General features: G+C 41.8%; 1 protein-coding gene across 11 annotated transcripts in view; it reads right to left on the bottom strand.

Moving 5' to 3' along the window:
* Positions 1-13,431, bottom strand: part of DGUOK (deoxyguanosine kinase) — a 35,294-nt gene extending 21,863 nt beyond the window's left edge. For 2 of the 11 annotated variants that reach the window (XR_448600.4, XM_028496671.2), the window contains exons 1-2: positions 13,237-13,429; positions 2,563-2,675 (exon numbers count right to left, since the gene is read on the bottom strand). Coding sequence is in view for 5 of the 11 variants with exons in the window: in XM_028496671.2 (XP_028352472.1) it covers positions 2,563-2,675; positions 13,237-13,387 (264 nt within the window). In the remaining 6 variants the exon portion in view is untranslated. Of the gene's footprint in view, positions 1-2,562; positions 2,676-4,631; positions 4,844-13,090; positions 13,191-13,236 lie in introns of those variants that run through there. The other 9 variants (XM_028496672.2, XM_007120082.4, XM_024133540.3 and 6 more) reach the window with 9 other exon arrangements.
* Positions 13,432-14,074: the final 643 nt, after the last annotated feature.

Here is a 14,074-nt window from a genome sequence, read left to right as displayed (position 1 = left end):
AGTAGTTTATTGTTTAGCCTCCATGTGTTTGTATTTTTTATAGATTTTTTCCTGTAATTGATGTCTGAGATATTTAACATACAAGTTCTTATGAAGCCATTACAAAAACCTGAAGAACTCAATAGAGAAAAAAAAAAAAAGCAAGAGGTTTGAATAGGCAGTTCACTAAAGAATACTAATAAATGGCCAATAAACATTAAAAAGTTGTTCAATTCACTGGTAATCAAAGAAATGTAAAATAAAATAACACACCATTCATTTTCTTGCCTCTCAAATCAGAAAGGATGAAAAAAAAAAAATAACACCCAGTGTTGCTGAAAATATGAGAAAAATAGTACAACTTTTCTGAAGGAAAATTCTATAAAATATAACAAAAGTCTCAACAAAACATGTTGTTTTTGGACATCAAAATTCCAGTTCTAGATTACCCTCAAAATTAGCTCTTAAAAAGAAAAAAGATATAGCTACAAAAATATTCATCATTGTGACACTGTTTATAATAGGGAGAAATTAGAAAACTAAGTATTCAAAATAAAAGACTGAATAACTAAATGATAGTACACCATATTATGCAGTATACAGCAACCATTAAAATGACATTACCTTGTAAAGGTAAAAGGAAGAAGACCTTGGATATCAAGTGACATGCAAGTGACAATCACAATTTTTGTTTTAAAAGAGGAAATGTATATACGTTCTATACATTTATATAAGTGTATGTAAATATATACATTTTCTCCTTTGTAGATAGAAATCTAAAAGGACAAAAATGTTAACTGTTTTACCTCTGGATAATGGGATTATGGGAGTATTAGTTATCTAAGTTTTGACAAAATTTAGTGATTTAAACAAAAAACATTCATTAAATCCATTTCTGTTGGAAAGGAATTTGGGACACAGCTTAGCTGGGTGGTTTTGCCTCAAGGTTTTCCATGAGATTTCAGTCATGACATTGGCTGAGGCTACAGTCATCTGAAGACCTGACTGGGGATTGAAGGATCTGCTTCCAAGACTCACTCACAAAGCTGCTGGAAGGAGGACTCAGTTCCTTGCTGTGTGGGCCTCTTCACAGACAGGTATGCTGCATTATATGGCAGCTGGCAACACCAGAGCCAAATGATCAAGAGAGAACAAGATGGAAGATACAATGTCTTTTATGACCTACCATAAAAAGTCACACACTGTTAAACCTGCTACACTGTATTCATTAGAAGCAAGTCACTAAGTCCAGGTCACACTCAAGGGGAGAATTAAGGTCCACTTCTTGAAGGAAAGAGTATCAAACGATTTGTGGATATATTTTTAAATCCCCAAAAAAGGTGACCTGTGGCATACTCAGAAAAAGATAATTTATTTTCTAAATGTAAAAGTTAATTTCACAAATACACACACACATGCACACATATACATATACACATATGGAGACAGTTTAAAAAACAAATATCCTCAATAAGTATTTTATTTGTCTGCCAAAAAAGGTAACACAATCCTAAGTTGGAATAACCCATAAATGGCACCCAGAACAAGTTCTATGATATTCTATACCATTTAGACTACATCCAGAATGTCCTGTTCAGCTCTGAGTACCACTCTTACTAAAATCTAGGTGGAAAACTAACAAACTGGAGCACATCTCCTAGACAAAGTTACTTCAGCATGAAAAATAGTCTGGAGGAAAATGGTATTTGGTTTCAAAGAGAGAAGACTTGAGGGGGAGAAAAAGCAGGCAAATCATTGCCTTAGAAATGTATGAAGGGTTGCCATGTGGAAAAGTTAAAAGACTTAACAGGCAGAATTTGAACCAATGAGTCAAGAGTCACAGGTATGCAAAGTGGCTCATACAAGAACTTTCTAACAATAGGTTGTAAAAACAAGAATGAGGCACTCAGTGAATGTTCCCAGGACTGCAGGAGTCTGTGGAGACTGAGGCATGGTGCTGCTACTCCCTCAGCTACCTCTAGGGTCACGTCCAATTTGGTTCTTTCCTACTCACACTGATGTGGCTGGTGGTTTGGTGCTCTCCCAAAGCAACATACCTGGCACTAGGGCTTAAGCCACGAGGCATACATGGAATGTACAGTGCTTGGGATAGCACTGTACATAGTATGTACTTTATATAAACGTTAGCTATTATTTCTGCATTGACTCAAAATGTGACAAGATGCTCTCTAAGGTCCCTTTCAATTTCTAAGACTTCATCAATAAGTTAAAATCATTATAATTAACTACTAATCCTTATGGTCAGTTTCAGTAATATACTTAAAGGTAGGAATGACAAAACTAATCTTCAAAGCCAGGATGGCTGGACATGCTTTGGGAAACCACAAAGAACAGAGACAGTCACTTATATAGACATGTAAAAACCACGAAAATCAAAACTAAACATATTGCAACAAGTCATATCCTCTCTGGTGTACATGGTCTGCTTCAGGCAATGAAGGTGCTGATATTTTAAAAAGGAGATTCAAACTGGACTACTTTACCTGCTCAGAGCAAATTAGATTATTACAATTAGTTTATTCACCTATGCCTGCCAACTACCCACCACAACTGAAAACTTACGTTTTGGGTGCCAGCAGCCTGGACATTCTGCCATGTTGCTACAGGTTCTGTAGCTACGTGCCACTCTGGGTAAGTTTTCATGAGTAACTTCACAAAGGTGGATTTTCCCACAGCTGCAATGCAAACAGCATGTATTGGGATGCATCTCAAATCAGGGTTGCAGGAGAAGGCTGCTACTAAACCCTGTCACAAATGCCCAACTCAAGGGAACAAGTACCAGTTTTTCCAATTTCAAAACTCAGCAGCCACATCACTGTCAGACTAACCAGAGTCACCATAATAAATGCAGGCAACAGGGAGGAAAAATACCCTTAAGATTTGATTTGTAATTTTAATGTCCCAACCTCTCAGAGGAAAAGAGTATTTAATAACAGTTAAAAATGGAATAGACTCTCAAAAGTAGATGAAATCAGCTACATGTGTTGTAAAGCTTGAATCGCACAGTCCTATTTATTCGGTGACAGTATAAAAATTACAAGTTTTTCAAGATAGAAAATGAAGACAATGACCCTCATTCATTCAACAAATCTAACCAATATTCAGGGAGTGCTATTATGTGCTCAGACTGTCCGGCACTGGAGGTACAATGGTAAACAAAACACAGGATGGATTTTGCCCTCACAGAGCTTGTACGAGAGACAGATACCAAATAAACACAAGTAACTAACAACAAATTGTATTAAATGCTAGGAAAGAAAAATGCAGGATGGCTCTAATGTAGCTCAGGAGATCAAGGAAGGTTCCTCTGAAAAATGTTACCTGAGGTGAGACCTGAAAGACGAGGACTGGTCAGGCCAAGAGTGGGGGAAAGGTTGGGAAAAGAGAAAAACGGCACACAAGAAGACAAAGAGGAATCTGTGGCCTTCAAGTGACAGTGTGGTCAAACGAGGGAGAAGAATGGCTCAAAATGAGTGTGGAGAGGCTGGAAGGCAGGCCGGGGCCAGGTCACATGGGGCCGTATACCATGGTAAAAAGTTTGAATTCTATTCTAAGGGCAAGGATATCAGTGATGATGGGTTTTAAGCAGGGAAATGACCATGTCACTATTATTATTATTATTTTTTTTTTTTTTGCGGTATGCGGGCCTCTCACTGTTGTGGCCTCTCCCGTTGTGGAGCACAGGCTCCGGACGCGCAGGCTCAGCGGCCATGGCTCACGGGCCCAGCCGCTCCGCGGCATATGGGATCTTCCCGGACCGGGGCACGAACCCGTGTCCCCTGCATCGGCAGGCGGACTCTCAACCACTGCGCCACCAGGGAAGCCCCGACCATGTCATTTTTAAAAGACCACTCCACCTGCTGTTGCACTGATGTAGAATTAGGCAGACCAGTTAGAAGATAATAGTAGCTTCAACCAAGGAGAGAGCAGAAGAGGTGGAAAGTAGTGATTGCTTTGAGAAATATTTTGGAGATGAAATTAACCTAGTACCACAACATTCAAGTTCTCTTTTCCTATTTACACCAACATCTAGCCCATACCTTCCTGAATTCCAGACTCACTATCTAAGAGCCCTGCAGACATTTCCACTTGGACGTCCTGCAAACAACTCAAAGTCAATATATTCCGTAAATGAACTCATCATCTTCCCCACCAAACTGAGCTTTCTCCCATATCCCAACCTCAGGGTAAGACAGCACTATCCACTCAGTCAGGACTTCTTCCTTCTCTGCCAAACCTCAAGTCGCCACCAACTGCTTTTCAACCTGCCTTCTAAAATTTCCACATCTGTCCTTTTCTCTCTATTCCCACCTCCTGCTCAAGACCAGGCTTTCATTTCTTGCCTCTCCAACTCTGGCCTTGCCCTCTTCAATCCGTCATTCATACTGCAGCCACACTGAACACAAAGTAACACTGCTTAAAATCCTCTGGCAGCTCCCTATTGCCTTCACAACAAAATTCAAATCCTTTAGCATGGCCTATAAAACACATCAAAATCTGGCCCCTGCATAGACCTCTCTGCCTCACTTCCCTTCCGGCATCCTGAGCTCCCACTGGACCAAACTCTTTGCAACTCTAATCATGCCATGCTGTCTGCTGCAAATGTGACTTTGCATATGCTTTCTCCTCACCTGGCCAACTCCTACTCAATCTTCAGATTCTGTCAGATACACCTCCTGTGTGAAGGCTTTCAGGACCCCGATGCCTCTAAGTTGGATTAGCTCCTTTGTGCTTGGCTTGGCAATCTGGGTAAGACTCCATCACTGCCATTGTAATTCTGTTTCTTTAGGTAGAAGATGGGGTTCCTTCAGGGCAGGAACCAAAGCCCAGACTAATGACCTAGCTGAATGAATAAAACATGTAATACATTATTAATTCCAGTTCCCTATGAAACCCACATTTGTTAAAAATCAAAACATGAACCATAACAATGTGCTTGGAGTTCAATCTCCCCTATGAGAGGTGATCTTTCTCAAGTGAGTTCTACCCTTAGGAGGAACCCAAATGGAAGGAAGAGAAGGAAGGGGGAGGCACCCTTCCAGTCAATTCTATCAGCCACTCATGGTTACTGATCAGGAGCAAAGGGACATCTCAGCAGAACAGCCCACACATCTGATATCTGACATTTATTACACACCACTCCAACTCTTCTCTGAACACTCAGGGTAAAGAACAAACACATAAATCTGTACCTCTTGTACAGTCACACTCATCTCTCAGTCCCAACTCCAGCCAACTCCTGTGTGCCTCTGCGCATGTGCTCAGCCTCTGCTCCTCCCACACTTCAGTGAACAAATGCCTTTCCCTGCTCTGCTCAGCCTGGGTCTAAATCCCTTCCTCCACTAAGCATAGGGCCTACCTCTTCCGCAAAGTTCAGGACATCTCCAGCTCACACCAAATCCCTACCACATTGGGCAGCTGAATCAAACAAGCAATATTTATTAACTGCCTCTGATACATTTAGCATTTAATTGTTTTGATTCTTTCATGAGCCTCAATTTTGGTTTCCTAACAGGATCTGAATCTCTGAGGTTGGATCCCAGGAATCCACATTTTTAAAGCATGCCCCAAGTGATCGTGATGCAGACTTATATTGGAGATTGCTATCTAGAACAATCTGATCACAATCAACAGAGGTGTTTTTTTTAAAAATATGGGTTCCAAAACCACAGCCCAGACTACTAAATAAAACCCTTTGGGCTTGTCACGGAGTGCCCAACAGAGTTGCGGGAATTACAAATTGGTTGAATTTGTTTATTATCAGATACCTACCTGTCCTGAATAGTCCCTACTTTAAAATATTTGGCACAGATAGTCAATATTTAGATTGCAGGTTGGTGATTAAGCCTAAAACATGGTCTCTGGCTATGGGCTGAAAAATTATTTTAATTAATACGAAAAGATGAAGGTAACTGATTTGTTAGATGGGGGGAAGTTGAATGGTTGTTAGAATTACTTAAATTTTTTAAAAGTTAAAAACAACTACCCAAGGAACGATTACAGATGGAAAGGAAGGGCCCTGAGCGTTAGGGCGTGCCAACTTCACCTCTGAGATGAGACACTATTAGTTCACCCAAGGGCAGTCAGTACTCTGAGAAGACTGACTTATGCCATTTAAACACACAAAACCCGGAATGCCAATAAATGAGATGTAATGGGAAATACACAGTTCCAATTACTGGAACAGTCACACCAGGGCAACACCCCCACCTTGCACCCCATTCCCCATTCCAAAGCTTTTGGAAATCCAGTTTAGCAATGAGAAGCCAGAGTTTCAGCAAAGAATGACAGTAAATGGTGGTGGAAGGTCCTAGGAGCTTTGCCATCCATGATGCTGTAAGGCTTGGAGAGCCTGGGTAATTTTCCATAGGGCGGCATTTCTTAAACTGCATTCCAAGGGAACTCAGCTGTGCCAGGCACCACCCACAGATATAGAATAATTATTTTAAAAAATAATTCAAAATTATGTATTTATATTAAAACTAGACATAACTTTTTTAAGGCTATGATACCTGACTGTAATAGTTTTTAAAGTATTCCCAGGGGTCTCATAAGAATGGCGTTCTCTGGTTTTCCACTGCTACACTGGCCTCCTCCTAGTGAGCAGAACATCTGTATGCACCAAAGTCTCTCTTCTTCAGGCAACGCTGGGCCAACTGACAAATGCCTCCCTCTGGTCTCTATGCTGAGCACTAGCCTCTTTTGATATCATTATCTCAGACTTATCACAATTAAGTTAGATCCCGGCTTAACTGTTCTCTTTCAATATACTTTTTAATATCATGAAATTTGGGAGGTATCCGATGTCATAAGCAGCATTAAACCTTGCTTTAGGGCCTTGGCTATCACTGTACTTTATTATGTGTGCCATGACTTGAGAAAGGGTGGGAGGTACTTTGTTAGAGTACATTATATCAACATGTTGATTTTTATTAGCACCAGGATCGTCATTCCACAGGCTGGACCAAAGAGTTCTGTTGTTAACATTCATCTCTTCCTGAATAATAGTTCTTTTCTCCCACAGATTTTTCTATAAACTACAATGCCTGTTATAGCTACATTATACGAAAACCTAGCAGTAAGATAATAGTATCTGATGTAACACTCAAAATGATGTATTATTTTAAATTTAATATAGTTGTAGTTCATGGCAGCCTCTTAAATATACCATCATCTTCAGGCATTTTCTTCTGAACAAGATGTAAAACCCTGTACCAAAAAGCAAACAAAAGCAGTAAATATAAAGCTGCCTATCCTTAAACAAAAAAATTCTTCCAAAGAAAATTTAAAGCCTTTATTTCAGGAACTACATTTGATGCTGCATTCATTCATTCAACCAACAGATGTTTACAGAGTAGCCACTAATGGTGGGTACTATAACTAAAATGACGAAGTGAGCTGAGATGCTGCCCTCAAGGAACTTATATCGAGGCTAAGCACCCAGGATCAAATAGGCTCTGAGCCTAAAAGAATTCTGGCAGAAAAAAATCACTCAGCTGACTTAAAAGAAACTTGATATATTTCAGCCCTGATTACTTTTATCTTCTTTTCATGAGGAAAAAAAAAATTTGTTGTTTAAAAAAAAAGTTCCTCACAGCTTCCAGAGTACAACTCAAACTTCTGTGTTTAGCACGAGACCCTTGGTGATCTGGAATGCCCTCACCACCTCTGCCCACCAGTTGATTCATCCTTTCACTGTCGCCTTCTCAGTGAGGTCTCCTTGAACTCTCTCCAGCTCCACTTTATCCTTGGGCAGAGTTAATTACTGCCTGCTCTGGTCTACAGAGGCATCACACTGTAATAATTTGTTGACTCACCACTCTCTCCAGCTAGACTGGAAGCTCACTTTCTGAAGACAGGGACTAACCTATATCCTTTGCATCCTGAGTATCTGGCCAGGTGCTAAGAATGGAGATGGATGGAGGGAATGAGGTGAATCACAGAAACAGAGAATCCAACTTACTCCAAACATTGTATATTAGATACAATGTTTGGATTAAATAGGTCTTTTTTTTCCCTAGAATTCTTGCCCAAATGTTTATACTTAGTGAAAGTAAAAGATGACATTAGTGATGTTAAATCACTAATTGTGAATGCTGGAGGATATGTTATTTAGGGAAGCTCTCCACTGCTTTACATACAAGTCTCTAGATGGCAAAAGTGAGGTTTCTTCTCTGTTGGGTCTTTGAAAATCAAAATGAAAAAAACAAAAACAAAAACAAAATAAAAGGGCTTCCCTGGTGGCGCAGTGGTTGAGAGACCGCCTGCCAATGCAGGCGACACGGGTTCGTGCCCCGGTCCGGGAAGATCCCACATGCCGCGGAGCGGCTGGGCCCGTGAGCCATGGCCGCTGAGCCTGCGGGTCCGGAGCCTGTGCTCCACGACGGGAGAGGCCACAACAGTGAGAGGCCCGCGCATACCGCAAAAAAAAAAAATAAAATAAAAAATAAAAAATAAAAATAAAACAAAGTGAGACTAGTCTGAGTTGACTCACTGACAGTATTTCCTGCGGCGATCCTTTCTTCAATTTAGGTTTGTAATCATAAAATAACTGGCTTTGGAAGGCGATAATACACTTTAGTGATGAACACACTTAATAGATAGGCTAGGTATTTTATTTTTTAGATTTTAAGGGATTCTAGGTTCCAAGCTTTTGACTCTTAATCACACATGGCATATGGCTCATTGCACAGGCTAGATGCCCTTACTTGCTACTTCACTGATCCATTTTCCTTACATGCTCCTGTCTGCACCCACAGGATCAGATTAAGCTTTAGAGCAGCAGGACTACAAGAAAAGCATATCTAACTCTATGATAAACATATCTAACTTCAGCTGGGACAGGGGTTCACCTTCCCCTCTTCAGGTTTCCTGAATGGATACTCTCATTTGGGGGGGATGCCACCTGTGGTTAGAGAACAAGATAACTATTTGATCTGACAGTAAAAGCAGTTTACCGTATTTCCTCTGTGGACACCAATGACTAACTTCCACACGAATGTCACAGCACAGGATTCAAGCATCTGGTAAACACTGAATGAGTACAAAGGGCCAGGTGTGGGTTAGGTGCTGGTGACACAAAGATGAACAAGACACTACGTGGCTAACCCAGGGAAGGTACTGAAGGTGCAGACAATCTCAACAGAACTCAAGTGCTTGCAGCAGTTGAGGGTACAAAATGTTATGTGAGCACACAGAGGAGGAGGTGCTCCATTCTGTCGGGGAGAGTCATCACAGTGTGTGGGGTGATGGAGAATAATAGGAGACAAAACTAGCCAGATTAAGGTCCCCCAGTCCACTTCTCATTAGTCACACTTTCTTTAGGCAACTGCATTCACTTCCAAGGCTTCAACAACTACCCCCACAAGTCAACAACTTCCATAGCTGAGATCTCAGCTCCAATCCGTCTCTTCACTGCAGGCACTTACCCTAATCTACCTCAGAACATCTATCTCTGTTTGTCTCAGAGGCACCTCCTCCAAGCATCACTCTTACCTCCCCAGACTTCCTCTTCCTTTCCATCCTCAGTTTTCAGAGTCAGTGTCCAAATTATACCTCCTTATCCCTCACCTCCAAGTGGCCACCAAGTCCTGTCAATCCCACTTCCAAACTCTTTCTCAAACCATCATGTCTTCTCTGTTCCGCCATTCTCTCTGTTCACGCCTACATCTTCCCTCCCTCCAACGACTACAACAGCCACAAAACCTAGTCTGTCTACTCCAAACTCTGTTCCTATTCATACATTCAACAAATTGGATGCAAGGTACGATGGGTACTATAGCAAACGAGACATGCAAAGTGCCTGCTTTATGAAGCTTTCTTTTTATTTATTCATTCTAGCCAATTCCCTTTTAAAAATTTATCTGGCCATGGCACATACTGGCTTTAAGTCTTCAGTATCCTCCCACAGCCTACATGAGAAACTCCTAGCTGTTCAACATCTGGCATATCCTACCCTTCCAAACTCTTGTTCTGCTATCCTCTCACAGGCCCTTTAAACTCCAGGCACAAGCCTGATATTAAAACTGCATGTTTCTTCAGGATCTGCGTTGGCAAGTGTTACTTCCTGTGCCTGGAACACTCTTTCCTCTGGGGTAGGAATTCCTACCCCAGAGATTCTGAGTTTCCATGTCCAAACATAGCACTCATCACACAGCACAGAAATTATGTTTAGAAGTCTGCTCCTCCCACTTAGTTGTGAGTTCCTTAAAGGAGAGGAGCTGTACCACATCTGAGTCTAACTCCACAGTAGACACTCAGCAAGCCTCGCCTGCATGAGAAAGCAAGAAGGATGCACAGAAATCTGAAAAGGTCAGGAAAATTGGGAGAGGCAGCTCAAACCTCACCTGATGGTCTGTCCAAGCCACTTACTTTGTGAAATACTCTGTACCTCTCTGGGCTCTGAGGACAGAGCTTCCTTTAGGGGCATGTTTCCCAAAGTATGGGACAGAACATCTTTAAATAACACCATGAGGCAGGCAGCCCTTCTCATTCCTTTCAATGTTTCTGATTTGGCTGGAGAAAAACACACAGCTGTGGTGACTGGTCTCACTTTAAATTCAAGACCACTAAGTCCAAATGGGTCCTTAACGCCGCCCAGCAATTCTGTATTTCTTCTCCTCACTCACCAGACTATTTCATGTCTTTCCTCTCTCCTCACACTCACTCTTAGCTGATCTTTCTTCTTATTTCACTGAGAAAACAGACACAACCAGAACACCTTCCCCAAGTTCCTGCCACGCCTGCTCGAGTCAGTAATCATTTATGTTGCCATTCTCCCCGTTATCAGGGATAACCTGTGCTCCTAGGTAAAGCCAACCTCTCTCCACTTGGGCAAGAGATTGCATTCCTTCTTGCTTACTAAAATCACTGGCAAGTCTATCCTCTCTCCTGTTTCACCAATCTTTTCCCTCTCTACCAGCTTATAAACATCATCTAATTCCTCTTACAAAAAGAAAAAAAACAAAACAAAAAAAACAACCCTTTCAACCCTCTTCCCATTTCAGCTACCACCCCACGTCTCCCCTTTCTAGGAAAACTTGCAAATAGTTGTCTTAACCCACTGTCTCCAATGCCTCACCTCCCATTCTCCTGGAACTTATGCAATCAGACTTTCACCCCTCCCACTCCTATAAATTGCTCAAGTTCACCAAAGAGCTCCATTACTTAAACAGCATTACACAGTCGATCACTCCTTCCCCGAACACCTTCGCTTGGTTTCCAGCATATCATTCTTTTGGCTTTCCTCCTATTTCACTGGTCATTCCTTCTCAGTCTCTTTTGCTGGTTCCTTCCCATCGCCTCAATCTCGCTAACATTTGCGTGCCCAGGACGTGGTCCTTTTCATCAACACACATAGGCTCCTGGCTTTAAATACCATCTACATGTATAACTCCAGTCCAGGGAGACTCTCAACTCTGGACTCATATATCCAACCGACTATTCAACAACCCTACTTACATATCTAGTAAGCATATAAAAACCTAACATACCTAAGACCAAAAACTTGACCCTCTGCCCCCAGGCTGTTCTTCCCACACTTCTCCATCTAAGAAAACTGGAACTCTGTCTTTCAAGTTGCTCAGGCCAAAATGATTAGAGTCATCACTGACCCCTCTTTATCTTATACTCCACATCCTCCTGTTACCAAATCCAGTGTACCCTACCTTAAATGAAAGTAGAATCTAATCACTCCTCACCACCTCCACTGTTACCATCCTGGTCCAACACACCATAACTCATCATTGCAACAACTTCCTGACACCTTCTATTTTCAACATATCAGCCAGAGTGATCTTTTTATAATCTAAGTCATATCATGTCACTTAACTGCTCAAACCTTCCAACAGCTTCCCATCTCAATCAGAGTAAAAATGCATAATGAACTATACAGTCTATACAATCTAGCCACCCCTTACCAACTGACCTCATCTCCCCCACCATCCCCCTTGCGCACTCCACTCCACCCACAACGGCTTTCCGCCTGTTCCCTGAACACACTTCCCACCTCAGGGCCTTTGCACTTGGTCTTCCCTCTGCCTGGAAGATTCTTCTCCCCATTATCCACATGGTTCACTCCTTCACCTTCTTCAGGTTTTTGCTCAAATGTCACTTTCTCAGTGAGGCCTGTCTTGATCATTCAATTTAAAATTGCAACTTCCCTCAATCCCTCATCCCTGAATTCTCTCCATCGCACTCATTATTATCTAACATACTGTTTACTTTGCTTACTTTATATTGTTTATAGTCTGTCTCTCTCTACTAGGGTTCCCTGAGAGCAGAGACTTTTATTTGTTCTGTTCACTGCTGTATCCTCAGTGCCAGGAACAGTGCTGGAATATGGAAGTTGCTCAAAGGGCTATATGTTTAATTTGTAAACTGAGAAATTCTCAGTTTGCTGCAAGAATGTCTTCAATACTTAACACTTGCTAATCCCTTTTTAGGGCTCAGCACTTTAACAGGTAAAAGCCTCAAGTAAGAATTTAGTAACATCAGAAACATTTAGTAACACTGAAATGTTTTGCTTTCATTTTATTTTAAAATTATTTTTATTTAAGGTACTGGACTTCTATTCTCTCTTATAACAGTCATTTTTAATTTAACACACGTTTTTAAGTTTAAAAAGTGAGCTGCTTCTAAGAAAAATGCTAAGAAATTATAGTGGGAACAGCAAAGAGACATGGCAAAAATAGTGAAAGTGGTATTTGAATGACTGGAGTTTAGGAACTCTCTTAGGGTAGGGTTGCCAGATAAAATAAGGACACCCACTTAAATTTGAATTTTAGATTTTTTTTTTTTAGTGTATGTTCCAAATATTGCATAGGACACACACTAAAATATTATTCGTTATCGGAAATGCTATTTTAAATGGGCATCCTCTTTTTCTCCCCTAAATCTGGCAACCTTACCTTAGGAGAACAAAGAAATTGCACCCTGCTCCTTGTCGCTTCCATTTTTCTCTACCCAAACAAGCTAGCTCTTGTCCTATCTACAGACTGCGTGGCTTTTATGCCTCAATAAACCTGTCCCTGTGGGAGAGTACTGAGGCCTGACGTCTGAAAATTCCAACTGGCAAAGGCCCACTGCGCACCTTGAGAGGGGAAAGGTTTGGCAGCTCAGAACAAGCAGTCCGGCCGCATCTGCTCGAGAGGGAAGGGGTTCCAGGCCCCCTTTCCCAACCTCTCAGGCACCTACTCTGCGGAGGCCGAGGCTTGGCAGCTACTTTCCGGCCCTTACCAATGTTGCCTTCGATGGAGAGCCTTCTGGGCCCGCGCCCCGCGTGAAGACCCCTGGAGGGTGGCACGCCCTCGAGTGGGCTCTTAGCCATGTACTTGGAGGATGCTCGCAGCAGCCTTAGATAGAGCCGGCCGGCAATCATCCCACCCATGATTCACGCAGCGATCACTTCCGCCGAGAGCACTTCCTCCCCCGGTGTTCACGCGCTCCGGCGCGCCGCTGACGTCAGGCGAGAAGTGGGTGGGTTGAGGTGGCTTGAGGGGAGGGGCCAAAGGGACCACTCTGTTCTCGCGATGTTTGTAATAAAGCGTTGTAAAAAGGAAGACTCCTAATGTGGGGTACGGGAGAGTTTAATGACAATTGGAGTTGGTACCGCGCAGTTCGGCCCTCCATTTCTGCCCACTGGACAAACAACGTTTAAAACGACACATAAGTCAAGAATTCCATCACCTTTGCATTTTTGTATCGCTTTAGAATAAATTTCATAACTAAAGACAAATAAAAATAATTGTAATTTTAAACGAGTTTTTTTCCCCAAGTGTTTGTTGTCTGGCTTTTATTCTAACATGGGAAAAAATTGGACAGTGTTAAGTAGGAAAATGATGCAATCTGATGATTTATACAAATTAACTTTTTCCCATTCCCTGTAAGTTGCACCACAATGCTGGCCCCTTATTGAATAAATTAACAAATTAGTTTGTCAATTACACCCCACCTCTTATTTTGCCTCTTGAATAAAGTTCACTCTATTTGCATAGTAGCCAAAAATTCCATAAGAATAAAGAGGGTGGAGGCTTAGGGACTATTTGTGGAACTCGTTTAAACCAGATAGATTGGG

Source organism: Physeter macrocephalus, chromosome 12 (genome assembly GCF_002837175.3).
Source record: "Physeter macrocephalus isolate SW-GA chromosome 12, ASM283717v5, whole genome shotgun sequence".
NCBI lineage: Eukaryota > Metazoa > Chordata > Mammalia > Artiodactyla > Physeteridae > Physeter > Physeter macrocephalus.
This window is presented reverse-complemented; position numbering and strand designations above follow the sequence as displayed.